At 36.8% G+C, this 21217-nt stretch overlaps 1 protein-coding gene across 1 annotated transcript in view; it reads left to right on the top strand.

The window, feature by feature from the left end:
• CMTM4 (CKLF like MARVEL transmembrane domain containing 4) overlaps positions 1-20018 on the top strand; it is a 39038-nt gene extending 19020 nt beyond the window's left edge. The window contains exons 2-4 of the mRNA XM_030471401.1: positions 1029-1205; positions 11480-11578; positions 12508-20018. Of these exons, the coding sequence (XP_030327261.1) occupies positions 1029-1205; positions 11480-11578; positions 12508-12681 (450 nt within the window). The 3' untranslated portion in view covers positions 12682-20018. The remainder of the gene's footprint in view (positions 1-1028; positions 1206-11479; positions 11579-12507) is intronic.
• Positions 20019-21217: the final 1199 nt, after the last annotated feature.

Here is a 21217-nt window from a genome sequence, read left to right as displayed (position 1 = left end):
AACTGAAGCAAAACACTCTTACGGCCTCCTTGCTTGCAGTGGAACATTAAAAATACCCAATAACACAAAACTGTCCATGCCACTGTTTTCTTTTACCAGTTATATTTAGAAAGGAATCCTTTGAAATGTAGGCTTAGGTATGTAAGTTGTATACTCTGTGGTAGCGAATCAGTGGCATCTAAGTGATAGCTGTCAGTGGAAGATAATACTGATGTGTGGTTTTTATATGTTTTAGTTTCATCCATTGGGCAGATTAAATATAGTGAGATTCACTGATTTATCCTAAACAGTAAATTAAACTCTTTTCTTGCAAAAGTCTGCATTTAACCCTACCAAGATTCTTCTGAATTTAGTGTGACTAACAGTTATCCCATTTATATGTATGTGTTTGCAGCACCAGAAGTTTTTCCTTGATCTGTTAGCTGCTGATTTTATTGTCTTACAAGGGAATGACAAAATATGTTCTAATATTAAATATAGCATATTGATGATAAACATGAAAAGGCATTTTTGGAGGCTGGTAGAGATCCTGAATCTATTTGATTTTGAATATATTTAGATCTCAAGTTGATAGTGAAATTTAAGTAATAGCTTGTTTGAAATGTCTTTCACAGTCACACTATGTTCATATTATGTAGTTGAGCTTGAGGTTGGCCCAACAGACAAATGCATTCCAAGTTTTGGAATTGCATATTATGAGTGAAAAATGAAATAAAATGTTTGAGGTGCTGTTTGCCTATTAAGCCAATGCCCTGAAGGGGTTTCATGCCTTTCTGGGTGTCTCAGTTATTTTGATGTTAGACTGCTTGTAATTTTGCTAAAATATACTTTGTTGAATGGGAGATATCCAGAAAGTCTTGCATTAATTTGCTTTTTTCTCTTTAGACAGTGCCTTGTTATAAACTAAAATCACACATTCCTGAGTGTAAACTGATCATGTTCCCAATGGAAATTTCAGGAATACTTGTGGCTACTTTCAAAATGTGGAAATCTATTTATTTTTTTTTTCCACTTGTTTTTCTTCCTAGGTTTTGGCACTGATTGCGTTCATCTGCATAGAGACCATCATGGAATGCTCCCCTTGTGAAGGCCTTTATTTCTTTGAGTTTGTGAGCTGTAGTGCGTTGGTGGTTACTGGAGTTCTGTTGCTTATGTTCAGTCTAAATCTTCACACAAGAATACCACAGATCAACTGGAATCTTACTGTAAGTTCATACAGATTCTTACTCTCTTAAAAATAGCTGCAAATCTTTTTTTAAGTTTGGGCTTTGAACTTTACTTTCTACTGTTGTTAAAGATTGTATATGAGTGTTGTCTATGCTGAGTAAAGTAGACATTTTGCTTATATATAATTTGAATACTAACAGCAGAATGAGCTTTGAAATGTGGCAGAATTAAACTAAATAATAATGGAGCTAAAATTGTCTTCGGGTAGACTCTCTTTGGAAGGAAAAACCTCCTGCTAATGCCAGTAATTACTGTTTGTGGATGAAGTGGATAAAAATGCAGGCTGTAGTTACTTAACTTTGACAGATGCTGTATTTACAGTAGCCTGTTGTTCTCTCTTAAGCTGTGTTTTTATACTGGGACAGCTATGCTGCATATATTTTCTTACACAGATTAATACAATCATCAGGTAGTGTAAAAAATTACATGCTTTCTGTGAAAATCAGGTGTTTGAATTGCTTACACACATAACTATTAAACATTGACTGGCAATGCTTAATGCATTCTCAAATATGAAAAGTTTTAGGAAGAGAACTGCTGGCAGTGCACATTCCTTTTGTACAAGTCTCTATTCCCATGCTGTATTATAAGTTAAACTTTCAGATTGGGTTGCATAAATACAGGTCACAAAATCAACATGTTAAGTCACTCTTGCAAAAGATCTGTCAGCTTCAAGGACAATATTTATATCAACTTCTTTGGACAGTACAGATACATGTATGGCCATGTTCTGTTTTTATTTTGTAACAGTAATTTTGTAAGTGCTATTGGAGACCAGTCCCAGAGGTTTTTAGACTTCTTCATGATTTTTTTTTATAGGTTTGCTTCTAATGTAATTTATTAATGTTGCGATTTGTGCATGTGCAGTAACTGTTTATAAGCCTAAATGACTTGTCAAAAATGAGCCTAGAATATGGAATTAGATGATCTTTGTGCCCTGGGGATGCATGATCTATGGAGAAACTCTTCCTAAGAATACTTAGTAGATAGATTAGATGAACTGAGAGCTATTCTGCAAGCCAACTGAGAGGTGGCTTGCAGAATAGAACCGGTGCAATCACTGGAATGTTACTGGGCTGTCTTACTTTTGCTGCTTATGTCTCCATTCTGCCAGTATTGTCACCACTTACCTCGGCAAATTGAAAAGCAGCAGCTGCAGGGAGAAGGTAGTCTCTGTTTCTGTTGCCAGGTTGTTTGTTTTTTTTTGTGTTTTTTTTTTTTTTTTTTTTTTTTAACAAGCATCCCAACAGCTTGACAACTGATAACAATTGAAGAGCATTTTTTTTTATGCCACACAGTTCTATACATGCTAGTAGGATGTACAAGAGCATGAGAACAAGTGTGTATAGGACCATCAGCATAAAACACATGATGGCTTTGCTGGTGTAATGCGAGTGGTTTCACATTGAACAGTAGATCTAGCTCATGTTCAAAGTAAGTTAGACAGACCTCTTATCAAGAGACTGGAGAGTGGTATACATGGTGCCCATAACTGAGCTGAAGTTGTACCTCTGGAAGAGATGGTTTAATGACTTTGCATACCCTTGGTTCTGCATGTCTCCATCTTTTGTTCTGTTGTTGAACCCTGCGGCACACTCCTACTGCCTGCCAGGACGCTTTCACAATATGTTGGACATACTTAAGTACAGAATCCTAAATGCAGCTCTCTTCTTTCCCCCCAAATAATGCAGTAGATGTCAGTGTGTAACTGGCAGGTCCTTTCAGCCACTCTGACTTCTTAAAGTATTTGCGTGTCAAGAATTGCCACTTTGCAGTGTTACTGGTTTCTGCATAACACTGTTAGAGGTATTTAGAGAAAAGAGGGCTTAAAAATCCAACGAATTGTGGTATGTGGTCTTTTGTGGGTTTTTTTTTTTTTTTGGTTTTTGTTTGTTTGTTTGTTTGTTGTAAGTATTTTCAGTTTGAGGGAAATGGTTACACTCTGAACCCTTTTACCTAAACAGCATGGAGTAACATACATGGTTGGAGTTCGACCTTATGGGCAACTGGAAATGCTTTTGCTTCAGTCTATATTACAGTAACAGAGGTAGAAGTAAACTGTCATGATCTCACAAGTCTCATTCTTTTAGTTATGTACTGAAGATTAAATGCTTCTTCCATCATTATACCAGAGATCTCTAACAGAAGTGAGAAGAGAACTGGAAGCTTCTGATTTCCATTAACTGATGAGACCATCCTTCTTCCTGGTATTTCTTACTGAATTTAACAATCATTAATCTGTTAGGATTATTACTCCAAGAGGAATGTGGGAGTATCTTCATTATTCAGTTAGCTGTAGTCTGCTGTTGCATGTACAGAGAGGGAGATTGAAGGCTGCTGATAAAAAACCTCTGGGAGATAACTTTGGCAAAGTTGTGAGAAAATTTAAGAATGTAGAGTTGTGGCTGAATGCCTTTTTGGCTTATTTTGGCATTTTATTCTTTACAATTTAGATTTATATTCATACATTATTTGCCTCTTTCAATACTTAGTATTTCCCTGTGCTTTGATGGTTATTCTGGTAATTTTACAGCATCTGAATATGACACAGTTATCACAGGAGTTGCTTTCTGAGCAGTCTTTGACACTCCTGAATGCTTTAGGTGGAAGTCAGTCCTGCTTTTGCATAAATTCAGTAATATACATGCTTTAAAAAAATATTTATGACTTTATAATGGGTATTTCCTTTGTGAAAAGTCTCAAACTTTGCTTTTAAAAGCTGTGTGAGAAGAAGAGGCTGTTACAGTGCTTGAAAGAATTTGAGAAGTCTTTCTTCAAACACAGCATCGCACAGACTTCCTAGAAACTATTTGAATCTGTTTGCTTTCAAATGATTCTATGTATTAGAAAGTACTAGGCAATCATCTGCCATTGTCCAACACAGGATTGTTTCCTTTAGTGCTTTATTAAAATTAGACTTTTTTCTAATGAGTTGTGGCTGTTGTTTGATGTCCACTATCGTTGGTCGTAATGAAAATGTGGATCAGTGTGTACTAATACCTAACAGATACACAAATTTAGTAAGGTTTTTTCAATGCATATTTTTAGCTATATATGGAAAAGAGTTTTGTTTTGTTCCTAATTAGAGACTTGCCAACCATTTTCACATCTTCCTGAGGTAAACATTAAAGAAACATGGAGATGGTTAGGCCAGGAAAGAACCTTGCTTGGGTGTGTTGGAAAGAGGCAGGTCTGTTACAGTAAGATGAAAGAACAGTCACTTGTCTGTGTTGTGCAGTGCTACCAATATTATGCAAAAATGCAAAAGCTGAAAAACCTGTCAGTGGAAATTTCCATTTCTTTTATGCTTCACAGCTCAGAGCCTGTTCTCAAGGAGACTAGCAAGTGGCATGAGGGAGTGAGCAGTATACCACAGCAGAGATTCCTGCGTCACTGATGAGCTGCTGCTTTGAAATGTTTGTTTTCAGAGCTAACTAATAACTGAATATTTGCTATAATTTTGTTTGTCTAACTTATCTTTTTTTTATTATTATTATATTCACGATTTGAATCTCATGTGATCTACGGGGAAAACTTAAGATCTTGCAGCCAAGCTATGAGCATGACATAGCCCTCTAGAAGTAGGGAAGGGGTAGGAAAGTTAACAGAAGCATCTGTAGTAACTTTGTGGTGAATTTGCATGTGGTTTGCCAGGCTTTCTGACAGTTACTGGCGCTGCAGAGTGGGTTCACGGTGATGCTGTGGTATCTTTTTCCAACTGAGATGCCTTGGAGAAGGTGAAAAGTGATGGCAAATACCTGAGAATACTGGAATTGGACAGTATTGACAGTTTGTATGATGAGAGACATAAGAGTCAATACAGATGTAAATCACTGTATAATCAGCCAGTAGAATGGACTTTTTATGTCTGTGTAGGAAAAAAAAAATCCACTGGAGCAGTGGTAGTGTATTCTCTGTGTGCGCAGTTTGGATTGTAGGCTTTTCAGCCTACAGCAGCCTCAAAGATGAGGCACAGAACTGAGCACAGCAATTAAGAGTTCTGCCAGGCTTATTAGCCTGGGCTCAGTCCCAGGGAGCCACTGCTACAGGGAGGAAACACAAGGACTCAGGTGTGCCTTTTAGAAGACACAGATCAGTGGTTGTGTCTTGTGCTGCCTGAAAACTTACTTCTTCATCTTTGCAGGGTTGTTTTTTTCCCCTCAGTTATTGCAGGGATGAAACCTTTGTGTGTGAGCAACTAACACTTGAAGTAGTTGACCGCAAGTTTGATGCAGTGCCAGAATAGCAAGCTGTCTTATGCCAGCTTTAGCTATAAAGAGTGTAATTACAAAGCTGTAGTTCAGAGGCCTTCACAGGATAATCTTAATTTTTTTTTTTTTAATTTATTTTTTCCCCTTCTGTTTTGATAAAAGATCCTAGTTTTCTTTGGCTTGCTTAGCTGTTGGATGAGAAATTAAGTCAGTCATCCTTCACTTCTATGTTTACTGCTGTTAAAATAGCAATAACTATTACGGATAAAAATTAATATTTTATAAATTTTAATAAATTGTCAGAATTCATTTTCTCTGGGTTGGTGCTCTTTTTGGTGTTCTCATTTGGTGCAGCATGGTGTAAATGATGCATTATTCTGTAAGAAATACAAACACAAGTTTTAAATACAAGAAATATTACATGGTTTGTTAGTTACTGCTAATAAGGTGTGTTGCTTTCTGGCTGTAGCTGTTAGTCCTGTCTGTGTGCAGGACTGCTGATTGGAAAATTATGCAGGGAAAGCAGTGAGGAGCAGCTAAGAGAGAATCAAGAGGGAAATGGGTGATCTACAAGACACTAAAATGAAATCGGGTTGTATAAGCATTCCTTAATTCAGGAATGTGTTTTGTCATTTGCAGCAGAGCATCCAGCAGAGCTTGTATTTCAACTCAAAAGCGGTTAAAAATAAGAATAAAGTCATATGAATCTTGGTTGCAAGGCCACTTCTTCCATTTCTTTAAAAATTATAGCTTGTCCCTGACCTTTTGGAGAGCTGACGAAGGCTTTTGAACATCACTTGCGTTAATTCAGGGTTCTTTACATACTTGGCTTGCGATGCTGGAAATAGAACCGATTTCAGCAAGTGCCTGGGACTGCATTGAAGCATCTGAACAGGAGCACCTGCAGAGAGACCTTTGGGGGCTGCTATGTGCAACATGGGACCCGTGGGGACCTTCAGCCTTGCATGGGGATGAGGCACTGTAGTCCCACACTGAGATGGGCACTAAGATATCCCTGTTTGCACAAGGCTCCTTTACCTCTATAAGCCTAAATAAATGAGAAAAAGAGACAGGAATTAGTGCTCATACAGTTAATTTAGTTCTTTCTACGCAGGACTGACTTTTTCTTGAGAAACCTTGTTTCCATTTTTGTGCTGCAAAATACTCATACAATGTTTAATAATACGATTACAGAGTAAAATTGCAGGAGTTTGACAGTGCTGGTGTAGAAGACTGGCTGGTATGTTTGTAAACTTCAGGTTAATAGCTTCATATAGAAACAAGGGAAAAAGTTCCCAAACTTTGCAAGTAAAAATAAAAAATAATAAAAAAATCAGTAACCACACTCGCCCTCCCTTTTCCTGCCAACTACAAAGCAAACCTCCAAAACCCAAAGACCTGAAAGGAAATGTTACTTTTGAGTACTCTCTTTTGTGGAAAATAACCTGGACAGCAGCATGCCGCTAACTTTTGCCACCTTTTGTGGGAAAGTCCAGCTGTTGAAATGTGTAGGTTTCTTCCGCAGATTATGTAAATTTAGCTACTTTGAACTCCATGTAAATATAAACTCTTGGATTTCAGACCAAAGCAATCACCAGTTTAAATGTAATATTTTTGTTAATGCAAATTACAATTGCAATATGGCAATGTCTCCCTTTTAAGTAGTCACTTGTGCAGCCTCTTCACAACAAAATACAGGATAAAAAGGCAGAGCATGTCGTTTGGTTGAATGTCTCTTAAAAGTTTGCATGTGTGAAGTCATGGAGAGTGATGGATAAAGGCACGTGGATGTTACTGATGTATCTTGAGCAACAGAGCCAACTCCTGGTAACATACCGAACTAGAGGATTAAACAGAAGCTTTGAAAGCTGATGTGCCTTGCAGCTTTCAGGAGTGACTTAATGGGAGTTTTTCATGGGAGTCTGTTAGCAGACCTCTAATTTATAGCACCAGTTCAGCTTTTCTGTCTTCATTAATGTAGGAACCATACCAGACCCTTAAAATGAAAGACTGTAGGATGCTGTCCACTTTCCGTTTCTAGAGTTTCCCACCTTTACAGCAGAATCAGCAGAAGAGCCTCACCCTTTTTTAGTATGAAATGCTGTCTTGGCATAAACTCATCTTCATTCACAAGTTAAGATGCTTCCTCTGCTTTATGCTCCTTCTCAGTGGAACAGATAGCTGGTGATGGCAGTAGTAAATACTTGTCCTGGGATACTCTGTTTTGGACTAATAGGACCATTGGTGAGTGAACAGAATGACTTGCAAACAACTAGCAAGTGACCAGAAGTCCGTCTTTTATTTTAAATCATTTTGGAAAGGAGAAAGGGAGCAGCAGCAGTCTAGAGAGGATTTGATTCAGCTTGTAGATTTTCTCTGTTATGGATGGCAGCTTTGTACAGTATTTTATGGCGCAGCAGACTGTCTCATGAGGTTGCTGTAATTTCAGCAGAAATTCTTCTATCTGTGTGATGTGGTTTTTACTTTGTCTATAAATATAATAGCAAGAACTTCAGCTACATTGTGGCCAGATTTGAAACAGCTCATCTTTTTTCAATTAGTTTATTCTTTTTATTGTCATGATTATTCATTTTCTTTTACGTGGAAAAAAGCTACATTATTTTAGGGAGTGTCCTTTTCTTCTTGAATTCTTGCTGTAGTTCCCTCCTTTTTGGTTTTGCTCTCACTTTGTCCAAAACCACTGTATTTTTTTCTTATCTTTCTGCTCTTAGTAGTAAGCACCAAATTTCAGGTTAAAAACTGCCACTGATATTTTGTCTCTGTTCTTACCATTATGTATCTGTATGACGATGTTATTGATAAATGTCGTAAGCTCCAAACAATCCGATCTGTGGATATGAAAGATTGTGTTAGTTTTAGCTTTTTAAGAAACAAGCCTTATTGCATGAATGTGATTCAATTGTTAATTGCATTAAAAAGGTTTGACCTAAACAGGGAGAATGGAATTGCAGTTCTTTAGTTTTGAATTGTTGGCTTTTTGCAAGGACAAACTTAATATTCTTGGTAAAGATTGCAACTAAATAAAATGCCAGGTGATGATGAGAAAGTTTCTAATGTAGTTATATCTTTGGTTTCCTGGAAGAATCGTGACAAAGGCACCAGCAGTCTAATTTCAGCAATATTTCATACTCAGCTGTATCTCAAACTTCTTACAAGAAGCCTTTGACTTGATTTGTAGCATGGAGATAGGTGATAATGTCTGTCATGTTGTGGTTAGGTCAGGCTGTCTGTCTGTCTTCTGTTCTCCTCTGGCAAGGTAATTAAGCTGGTGGATTCAGAAAGTCATGAGTTAATAAGCACATCTGACCCCATAAATCATAGTATATTATGTGTCAACCACTTAGTCTTTAAGTATGGTACTAAGGAAGTACAGAATGTCTGAAAAACAAATTTGGATTATAGGAAGTGAAAAAGTGGAATAGTAAGCACATCTTTGTTCTGATGGTTAGTTCCCTTAGAATTAGAACTTACTTCATTTTGACTATGACTTGTCTTAACTCTGCAGCTGTTAATTTTGCTATTCTGTTAAATTTGTTGTGCTTTTCTATGTTAAACTTTGAAAACAGCTAGTGTTTTTTTGATGGTTTGAACACTGAAGTCTTCATGTACACAGCTCAACCTTATTAATATTCAAAGCAGTTTAGGTTCTTTGATTCATACTGTGAGAAACTGTCTCCTCCTTTCAAGTAACTTCTGTGGCTCTTCTCTGTACCCTGTCCAATGTTTCAACATGCTTTTAAAAATGTGGATACTGGAACAGGACACAGCATTGCAATGTCCCTTGAACAGATAAGATTACAGCCTTACACCTGTCATGTCCATATGTCCAAAGGAATGTGTAAGTGCTTTTTCTTCCTTTTTTTTTTGGTCATGGCATCACCTCTTGAGATGCTTACCTACCATAACTACTGAGTTCTTCTGAGTTTTTTCTTCTAAGATTTTGTCTCCATTCTGTACAGATGTACCTTGGTAGTAAAATACAAAACTTGGCCTTGGGTTGAACTAATTCTTAATTATTTTGGTTTTAATTATTCAAGAGCATAGCTGCCCTCTCCTCAGTACTTAGTTTCAACATTCTTGGTGACATGCATATGTTTACGCTAGAGACTTGGTGGAAATGTTGAATACTGTTGAGCCTGGTGTCTGTTGTCATATATAGTGACACTTTCCCTCTAGTGGGGAAAGGTTTGTGCAGATGAGAACCACAGCTCTTTGCTGGCAACTGCAGAGGCACAGTTAGAGCTGCTAAACTCAGAGTTTCATAGGATACTTGGAAAAATTGTAAAATGCCATTTATTTTCTGATATCTCTATTTCTTGTCTCTGCAAAACAAGTTAAAACTGCAATAGCTATTTAATAAAATTACTTTTTTTCTTTTTTTTCTTTTGTGTTTGTGTGTTTTTTTTTTTTTTTTTTTTTTTTTTTTTTTAATGCTGTAAATACCGAACAATATCTGTCTTGGTAAGCTTGAGCAGAGAGAAAAGCTATTTCTCTAATTATACGTTGGCAGGTAGAAAGATGGTAGGAGTTCGAGACCCACAATTTGCTTTTGTTCCTTTACTATTTGGGAAGACAGTTTGGGTATTATTTGGCTCATGAAATCTGAACATGTCTGTGGAAATAGCAATGAGCAATGGAAGTCTCTCAGATTTCTTGGAAAGGTCCCCCTTTTAGATGAGGATTAGGCCACAGTGGTATAACATACAATTTATTGCCAGGTACACTTAATTGTGATAACCAGCTGTCCCTGGGTCAGTACCTTCAAAATAGATAGCTTTCCCTGCGAATAACACAGCACCAGAAACTCAGATTTTATAATTACTTTCTAAAGCATTCTTCAGTCATGGCACGGAAAACGGATATTTTGGGGGTAGCTGGATGACAATGGTCTTTCAAAGTCTTTGTGCAATGTAGCTGGAATATAGTCATGGGATTCATACCCAGGGAATAAGTTTAGGTTTGTATCTTCAGTTTTCTGTGCCTAACTTCTTACAGCACTTCACAAGATGCACTTTGGTGAAAAATAAAATAGAACAAAAAAATAAATCCTGCTTGTAGTAAGTGGAGGAGCAGGAACAGGAAGTAAGTCTGGCTTGTATGTGAAAAAAGAGAGTCAAATAGAATAGATTTATCCTTGAATTCTAATCAGAGTGGTGATGAGATTTTGTTTGTAATGGTGGGAGTTGCCATGTTCAGAGTGGTTTTGTTGTGGGGTTTTTTTTCTTTAACTAAAACCTTCGTTGCACAGTGGACATTCAGAATTTTTACTTATGTTCCAATGATATGTTAATGATGCTGCTTTAAGTAAGCTACAGCAACATAATCATCAAAGATACTGACATGAGCAGCATATATGTAACTGAATTGGATGTTGCCTGTCATTTTTCTGTGCTTGGAGCAAAGCAAGGATTTTCCCTGAACACAGGTGCCATGGGGTGTTGCTGTGCTTATGTTCTAAAATGTCTGCTTGAAACATTAATCTTAATAAATATGTAAAAATCTCTGTATTTTCACAATCCGGGCAGCTGTTACTCATAGAAATGGCGTAGGACATGCAATCTTCTACAATGAAGGCCTCAAAGAATTGGTAGAAAAATTCCTGATGGTTATCTGGGCAGTGCATGGAGCACTGTTGTGATGTGAATGAGAACAAAGGGTTCCTGGAGTGCTAAAGTTTGATATTGAGGTTACTTCAGCGTCAGCTGAGTTGGAACAGCTTTGCTGATTGTTCACGCTGACAGTACTTTGCTAACAAACCCAGTAGAAATTGAAGTAACTCATCCAGAACCTGCACTGGTGCTTTATGTGTACATGCTATTTGACTGCAGTTCACAGACTAATGTGTGCATATGCTATATTTCCTGTGTAATGATCTTTGCCTTTTGTGTGAGTGGTAAACTGCATAGAAAGTGGGAAAGTATTGCTATAGTTCTTGTTCTAACCTTCTTCTGTTTCATCACTTCTAATAAAAGCAAGCAAAGAATCTTTCTTTAGTAATGCTAATTAATTTATTTTTTTAGGATCTGGTCAACACTGGACTCAGCACTTTCTTCTTTTTCATTGCCTCTGTAGTACTTGCTGCTTTAAACCATAAAACTGGAGCAGAAATTGCTGCTGTGGTAAGAATTTGAACTTCTTTATATATGACTCATCTATTAAAACTAAGAATAACTTTCCCTTGTGCTCATTGAATACTCCTGTTGCCTTTGACATGACAATTTATTTCTAATTTTACAGTTGGCTATAAGGTAATTCTGATTTGAAAAGTACTGACATCCTTTGAGTTGTATGTCTTAAAGCTTGAGGCAAGAACAAACAGAAAATTGACTTGCAGAGATCACTTTTAGCAGTTGAGCTTGCCTTCTTTCTCTATAGCCAGCTTAGATGATACTGCTCTATATTGTAAACCTATGGAAAACATAGAGCCAAAAATTCACAAAAAATTGGAGCTCCTTACACATAATTTGCTGAATTCTTCTTGCTCATTACAGACAATTTTTGTTCTGTGGAGTGAGTATTGTAGTACTTCAAGATTTTAAATCTAGACCAGTAAGTTCAAACAGATTAATTTTGTGCTTGAGTTGGCAACCTCTTTATACCTCTTTATTAACCCTCCCTCCTTTTAAACCTGGATGTTGAAAATCACACGACAGTTCTGCCGAAGCATATAGGAAAAATTGCAGATTAGCTCCTTCTCCAGGCTAATGGTCCGGACTGGTCATCTCTTCTCTTGTAATTTATTCACTGTTATTTTTACCCTGTGGAATGAATTATTGGATGAAGAGCTATATTCTTTGTTTGTATATTTCTTGTATATTGTTGAATATTTCTATGTTTGTAGACAGAGAACTTTGTTTTCTGGAGTCATTGATGTTGGTCACTTCTTCAATGAACCAGAAAATCTGCAGAAAAACATCAATTTTTACAGACCTGATGATCTGTCAGTGCAAATAAAGTAGAAAACCAAGCTTCTGAAGAATTTGTTGCAAAACTACTCTTGTTCTTGTTTTCAAAAGTTGTCTTTGACAATTCTTTCTACTTCTTGTAGATATTTGGTTTCTTGGCAATGGCAGCGTATGCTGTGAACACATATTTAGCTATTAAAAAGTGGCGAATGAACAGCAGACAACAAAGTAGTCGGCAGACCAGTGATTACATACGTGCTCGGACAGAGTCCAGAGAAGTGGATCATCACCCTGAGATTCAGCGTCTGGATGCATGAAAGCGACATTCAAATGGGACTGAAAAGGGAAAAGATGTGCTTAACTCCCTCATGGAATAAAGGGTTTTGTCTTTATTTAAAGAAGAAAAGGAAGATCCCATGGTGGCAAAGAATGCCCAGCCCTGCATATGTGCAGAGGTGCATTGAGTCAGAAGCTGTTGTCATAAAAGCAGTAAATGTTGGTCATTCAAAAGATCTGATTAAGATGTCCACATATATATACATATATTATATAGTTTATATAATATATAACATATATATGTTTTGAAGTATGTTATTGTTTTGGATTAACTGCACAGTACTTTCCTTCCCTCTCCCAAGTGCAGGTTCTGAATATACATGTTCTGCCACTGTTTCTTCACCTGTTGTAGACGCTAAGACCAGCACTGCATGGGTTGGTTAATATAAGAAAGAAAACCACCAAAAGGAAATCTAATACATGTGAAAAGGAAGTGAACGGCAAATAGCAATAATTTTAACCATGTTACGTCTAGCCAACTCTCTGTATCCATCTTCGTGCAGCCTCAGCAGTGCAATTCAATTCTTGTCTGCAAGATCTCCTGCAGTTTCACTCTTGGTGCACTTATACAGCTGAAATGGACAACCATATCCCATTTTTTTGTTTGATGGATGTAGTGTTGAGGTAGTTACTCTGTGGGTTACTCTGGAATTGCCATTCATGCACAAGTTCATGCATGAATTTGTGCAAAGTTAGCAAGTTTCTTGAATGGTCACCGTAATGCATCAAATGCAAGTATGTGTTTTTCTGCAGATGTTGGGATACATTCTACTTTTCATTCCGAAATAGGGAGATAAATATGGTTGGAAGGTGGGGTAGAGAAAAGGGGGTTGAAGGGCACAGTACAGAAAGAGGAGGTTGTCATCCAATAAATTTGCATTCCAGCCATAGATTTTTTTTTTAATTTTTTTTTTTAATGCTTAACATTTCTGAGGAGCCTGGGGTGAGCAAGAACCAGCATGGACGTATAAAGTGTGTTTCTAAGGTTTCAATATTGTTATTCATGCAAGGTAAATATTGTCCTTTTTGGAAGGTTGGCTGCTGCTTCTAAAATTAAAACTGTTGGTAGTAGGTAAAACTGAATTTTTAAAGATTTTTTTTTTTTTTTTTTTTAATTGGGTGTTTCTGCAATTTTTCCCTTAATATTTCTATGGAAAATGAGTTAATTGGAGGATAATATGGTTGCATTGGTTTGTTCAGAAATAGTTTTACCTAACTGTTTCTTATTTCAATTGTACTTCCAGTGAAGAGGAGGATATCTTGTCTGGTCAAAACTGAAATTCTGTAGTAGTTGGTCAGACAAAATCATAACTTTATTAGGAAGATGTCCATTGATATTTTTCTGGACTTATTTGATTGGTGTTTTTTATCTTCGTAGTGCATTATTTGGCATATGCATGCAGGCATGTTACAGGAAGAATATATTTGGTGGAGAAGATCTCTAGAGCTGGATTCCTTTCTGGTATAAGCTGCTGAGATCTCTAAGATGAGCAGAACTGTGTGCCCTGTCTGCCTGAATTTATCTCATGCTTGACCTGAACACTTTTTGCATTGTGTTCTTGTGTAGCTGTATTCTTAAGTGGATGAATAGACAAGAGCAAACAGCAGTACGTGGCAGATAGGTCACTTACAAATGTGAAAACCAGGTTATACTGAACAGTAGGTCAGTAGAAGTGCCTGGGCTTTTTTAATACCGGAATGAACTGGGATAGCAACAGTTGTGAACCTAATGCTGCAATGTTTGAATCAAGCAACAGAGAATTACTTTGTGTGAAAAACTGGTGACAAAACTGATGTCTTCTCATTTTCAATTTACTGATGTCTGCAGTGCATTTCACCTTAATGGCTAAGATAGAGATCAAAATTCAGAAAGAGATACTAATGAGGTTAAAGAAAGCTTGCATTTTCTTAAGGACTAACGGTTTACCAGTTACTACAGGAACATTTTCTTGTGCTGCTTCAAAGTCAATGCCAAAGGGAACACCAATTTAAAAAAAAAAAGATGGAATGGTATAAGCCAATGTCTGGTGTTGGGTTTAGAACAGAGACATTTTACTGAGATGGTGTCTCACCAGGATTACTGTGCATTTTGGAGAAGTAAATAAATGACAGTTGCATGTTCAGTGTGGTATGAAATAACAAAGTTTGTTATTGCCAGTGCAGATGTTACAGCCCTGCTGTTTATCAGCACTCTGCCTAATATTGGCGAAGTTTGCAATGAGAGTTCATGGACAGTGTCAGTGACTTATAAGAACCTTTCAGAATGTTGTCCTTCAGAAGATCCATGCTTTTAGCGTGGAATCCTCATCTGAAATCAAGAAATAGAAATTAGGTGATGCATGGCAAAGGCTTTTCATTAGGAGTGTATCCTGTTTGCTGGATAGCAAGGACAGAAATGGTGCGTACCTTCCCTTCCTGTACTCTGTACCAGAATCAACCCTTCCTGTGTTGATTCTGGTTTTTTTCAGAGGAGTGGGAAGTCTCATGCATCTATAAGCTTATGAATTTGGTCTCTTTCAAATGCTTGCACCTTTTCATGGCAACATCACCCAGCTTTTTCTGGAGTGAGATCGTGAAAAGCTTTTGTTACCTTTTAGCTGGAATGGCAAATGCAGAGTGATATTTCTAATACAGTGTAATACTTCATCATGTAGTATCGTGTACCTGAATGACCCTGAGTGAAATGTTTCCTTCAGCTGAGAACAGAAGGCTGTTATTTATTGCTTACATCATGACTTGAGCTTAGCACAGCTTTTGGGTAGAATTCAAAGAGAGTATTAATTTAAAAAATGCTATCTGATACACTTTGTAAAACAAAAACAAATGTAATTTTGTAATTTCCTTATTTTGGGGACCAAAGACGATTTTAGTCTTTTACAGTATATACTTTCTAAAAATCTAAGTTAAGCATGTATTACTCTACGGAGGCATTGCTTACTATTTGGATTATAGAGAAGGGAAAATTAAATAGCTGTGAAAGACAACTGAATTTGAAATATTAAGATCATTTATATATATACTTAGTTGATTCCTCCCCCAGACTCAATTTTACACAGTGTATTGAAGAGGTAATATTTTGAGACTCTTACACAAACTGCAGTCATAATAAAAAAAAATAACTTTGAAGGAAGAAAATAGGGGAGATATTTTTTAATTTGAAGCTTGCTTAGAAAAGTGACATTAAATTGCTTCTCCCAACCAGTTAGCCTGGTAATTTGTGAGCACATAGAGATAATTCTTTTCAGTCCTAGAGTGTGATGTTTATTTCCATAAAGGGACTCAAAACCCACTGTTAATAAAACTAAATTAAAGTTAAACAGTTGAAACTTGTAGTAACAGGATGCTCAAAACTGTAATGGTTCTGATTTGTCCTGTTTCTTCAAACTAAGCCCTGAGATATGCAATCTCCATGTATTTCTGTGTGTAGAAGAAACTAAATTGTGCAACCTATGCACAACAGACATCAAAGGACTAAACAGTAAAATATGATTGGAGCAACAGCATAATAATTGTTGTATAGAGTTCTAGTAAGATATATTTTCCTGTTTATGCTGTGTATGCTCAGTTTTGTCAGCCTTGGTTCAAATTTCTCGTAGGTTCCTGTAATGATGTGCAAAGTGCCTACAATAGGAGTTTCTAAACCCCATAATTAAGAACTGATTTGACTGTTTAATTGCTTCTTTGTAAAGTTGATTCCTTCTTTCTCTCTTCACTTGTTCCTTTCATTTTGTCTATTCACACCTCATCTATCTTATGTTTTAATATTTAATTTATTTTAAGCCTTCTTCATTGATTCTGTGTTGTGTCTGCTTCAACAGAGGGAAGATAAGAATACTGTGTCCTTTTGTTTATAGTACTCTTCTCTTTCTTGATAGCTTTTGATGTTTGGGCTGGATGTGCTGGGGGAAATGTTATTCTTTCCCCTGGGACATTGGAAGCTAGCTGGCATACGGCATGTCCTTCTGTGTGAGCTTTTGGGTAGGAGCCTCATGTTTAGAGTTTGAGAGGATTAGAGATCATCTACCTCTGCCTTCTTTGAAAGACAAGATACAGACTCTAGAGATTAGGTGCCTGTGTTTCACTCTGTGCTGTTCATCGTAGTCTTTGTGTTCAGAAGCATGGCATGAGCAATGAGCTGTGTCTTGGAAGCAGCTTCTCATCTTTTGCATATGTCTCTTACATGTGCACTTAAATCAGCAACATGGGGTGCTTCTTCATAGGCTTTGGTGTGTGTGCATCTCATGATATGATCTATAGTTTTTTCATCTGTTTATTTCATTGTTGATTCTAGAAAGAAGAGGGGAAAACTGGGGAAAGTTTTTCAGTCTTCCTCAGATAACCTTATTTTAACCTGCCTTCCCTGTGAATTATTTTGTACCATATGATGATCACTCATTTCTAATGCATCAGACTTACTGCTTCTTAAAGTGCTGTGGAACACAGCAGGAGATTTGACCTTCTACAAGCTGCATGTCAACTGTTACGAGTGAATTAACCATTAGTTTTCCATGAACTTTAAGGTCCTTAAACAAATTCGGTAATTATCACCTTCGTGCCATTTTGGGAATGTGCAGGTACAGCAAATGCTTATCTAATATGTGATTTTATTAATGTAACCCTTCTTCCTTAGTCTTTGTTCTGTATCATTTTCTTGTCTCATGACAACTTTGTAAACTTTCCTACTTGTTCTTTTTTGTGAGGGGGAAAGGAACCAACCCACCATAAGTAAGAATAGTGTTTTGGGGGCATAATAATGGAAAAAAACCCAAACCCACAATTCAAGTAGTGTAGAAAACATATACTCTCCTACTCAGATGAGATACTGAACAGCTTTGTACATGAAAATCAGAGCACAAAGGACAGGGTTTATGCTGAACGCTCTGGATCCAAACATCTTCAGGTATTTCAGATAACTAAAAAGGCAGGCACAATCTGATGATAAATTTGAGATGTGATAAAAAAGTGAGGAGAGAACCCTGAACTTGATTGTTAATAATCTAGTGCTTTCATAATGATACGTGAACATTAATAGTCCCCAGCCGCAGATGGAGAGATTGCTTCTGCGCTTTGTAGAGACACTCAATCAGTAGTAAAAGTAGGTGTAGGAGGGTTTCTCTGTTCTTAACTCTGGAGCAGTGCTGGCTGCGTAATACAGTTGGAGAGATTCTACACCAGTGTTGCTAATGGTGGATCTTAAAAGCTGAGGTGTATGGACGAATCAGTGTGATTTTCAAATAACTTCTGCTCAGCTGTAGTGTGGTAGTTGATTAGAGAGACCTGCAGGACATAGGCACTGCACCACAAGGGCTCTATATGTCTAGAAGAAAGGATAGTTTCAGATTAATTTCTACTCAGTCCCACTGAAGTGAGTAGAGCCATCAAACAGCATTTTCTGAAAACTGGGTACATGGCTCTTGCTGTTTAGAGCATAAAATAATGGATTGTTTGGAGGACCAGCAAAGCTTAAATCACCTGTGCAGATAGAGATCTTGTGTGTATGAATTTTAATGGCAACAAAAGTAAGAATTTAAAAACAAAACTGAAATAGGTACAGCAGAATGTTTGAAAATACTTTGTTCAAATTATGCCATATTCCTCTTTCTGTTTTAACAGAGGGATTGATTAAAAATGAATTTATACAAATATTCAGGAAGTCTCTGAATGCCATTTAAGCTCTTCCACGGTATGTTGTTTTCCCTGTTAGCTGCTTGGCCACCTCGATAGATCTATTTGGCAGGGTGCAGTGTTGTCCAACCTCAAAGGGTTCCTTTGTTGTTTTGGTCTTATTTTTGCATTGTCTTTTTAAAATTTGTCTATAATTTAACCATTCTAAAAATAATCTTTAAAAAATCTGCTTACACTGTGATTTATGATAGCCTTTAATTTAGAGTATACAACACAATCTGAATTTTCTTTTGGGATATGCAGCTTTCAAAAGTGTTCTTATATATGCCCAGAAATGAAAGTTGTCTATTTATCATAAGAATGTGATTAGATGAAGTTACCTATCCAGAATCCCAGTGCAGCTCTTAGAGATGTGCTGGATGGATGAGTTAGAGAAATTGCCTTTTAGTCTCTATGGGTTAATAAATATTTTTTTATAACTAGCCACAGATATTCCTTTTTAAATTATACTTGGCAAACAGAAGATATTTAATTTTATATACAATATACATAGTTACCTTGATTGACATATTTATAACATAGAGCTTTGTGTTTACTATGAAGGTTTTATCTGTATACCATGGACTTCATGGGTAAAATTTTAAAAAGCCAGTTAGCATATATGGAAGGATATGGAAAACATCTTCACAAATTCAGAATGAGGACTTAGGAGCATTAAAAAAAGCAGTAGCCAGGTTGTATTAACAGTGTATCTGGGGTTTTTCTTATTTTTTTGATTGGGGCTGGTCCCTACAGCTATTTTAATAACATCTGGATGTGAGTAACAATGAAATACGACCATCTGCCTCTTCTGACTGTCACAGACTGTTGTCTAGAATATGGGAGATTTCAGGGTATTGTATTTACAATTTTGCTTTGGACAAATGTCTCAACAGACATATTTAATTAAAACCTTCATGTGTTTGGAAGAAAATACCCTCCCTTAACTAGGCTGATTTATCACTTTTGGTAACCTTTTAATCCCAAAATAGTATAGTCTAAATACTTGTAGTAATGCTACATTTATCCTGATGTCTGCAGGTTAAAGTGAATCTGGCTAGCACCCTTTTATTACAACAATTGCTACCTTCATTTTTCTACTGTTTATACTTTAATCTTGAATGTTTACCGGTTTCTACTTGTTGGATATTGTGGAGGGAGCACTACAGTTCATCCAGCTTTAACTCATGCATCATGGTTCTGGAGTAAGAAAATATTTTGATTTATATATTGTGGCCAATTTATTGCATTTTAAAATTATTTCTATACTTAAGACACAACATTTATGACATAATATAACGAATGACTTAGCTAATCATTATATCTGTCTAGGCTTACTCTCTTCTGTGTTAGTGTCACTTTGAAACTATTTGTATATGTTGAAGTTTGTAAGGGTTCAGGAACCCACAATAAAATAGTAAAGTATGTATTTATTTCTCATAATAGTGCTCAATTTTGATTTGAAAGTTGACACTTTGTATGTCTTTTCACAGAATTGTAAACAAATACCGAGAAAACTGCTTCACCTAGGGTGCCTTCATGTGTGGTATAAATACGTGTCATTCACAAAAAGAGAGATGTAAATTTATTAAACCAGTAAACACTGTTTTTGTAATGTGAGTCACTAATACATCTCTGGCTTTGTTGTGCTTTGTTTATGGCTACTGTAGTCATTGACTTCCCTTTGTGCACTATAAATAGTAAATCCAATCTCATGGCCAATCAAAAGGTTGTATGGCTTTTGCTCTGCTCTGCCTTCAGCTGCTATCTGCAAGATGGAGATGAAGCACACTGCTGATGTGAGCTAGAAGGTACTCCACATTTCTTTCCTTGAGACTTGTGTAAAGAGATGCTCAGTGTGGGGTATCTGTGTCCTCGGTGCTGATTCTGGGTCCTCCAGAAAAATGTAGCAGGTGTAACCTAAACATTCTCATTATAGCTCATCATTTATGATTTATGGTGTCTGAGGAAGGAGTATCCAGACCTGACTGAGAGACCTGATCTCTTGGGATATAGGTCTTACACTGTCAGAGTTATAATTGTGAACAGCTCAGAACTAGTGGGTTAGAGTTCTGTCTTGCGCTGAGCAAAGGGGATGCAATTTTTCTTTTATCATTTGATCACAAGTCTGCTGTGTAACACCCTTGGTATTTTGCTGTTGAAGAAAGAAAAATTGTAATGTCTTGCCAAGGAAAATCTTACAAGCATTCTCTGTGTGTGTAGAACCTGAATCTGTTGTCCTCACTCAGGCAAAATTCCCCATTGACTTAGGGGACTGCAGATCAGGTACCCGTTTATCACGAAATCCTGATCAAGGATTTAAAGACTATCATTAGTTAGCAAATGTTGATATAGAAACTATTTACAGCCTTGAAGCAATTTCACATTATTTTGTTAAGTGTTCTTGAAGTTCTCAAACTGCACACGAGGCCAGCTGATAAAATAGATGCTTCCTGTAGCCGTACCTACCAGCTGTGATCACTGTCATCTCAGGATTGACAGCTGGAACTTATATGTGTGCGTAGCATCTTCAGCTTTGTACGTGCAAGTTGTGCCATTAATGCTTGACCAATTCCATGGGCAAGGTAACTCTACAAAAAAGTGTAACCCCAGCTTGGTTTTACACCAGTAACAATTTGTCAATGTGTGTGTGCTTCTTTTCTATTGGTGTTTATGCTAAACAAAAGCCACGAGCTGAAGAATTGTCATGTCTTGCAATACAGAAAGCAGTCTTTGCTCTTAAAATCCATACTGTTACAGCATAATTTAAATGGTGTATTTATCAGTTTTAAATGTCATTTTGCCTTTCCAGTCTTTTGTATATGGGCACAATACTTTTTGTAAATTTTTTTT

The sequence above is a fragment of the Strigops habroptila genome, chromosome Z (genome assembly GCF_004027225.2).
Source record: "Strigops habroptila isolate Jane chromosome Z, bStrHab1.2.pri, whole genome shotgun sequence".
Lineage (NCBI taxonomy): Eukaryota > Metazoa > Chordata > Aves > Psittaciformes > Psittacidae > Strigops > Strigops habroptila.
Note: the sequence above shows the minus strand (reverse complement) of the source record. Positions and strands in the feature narration are given on the sequence as shown.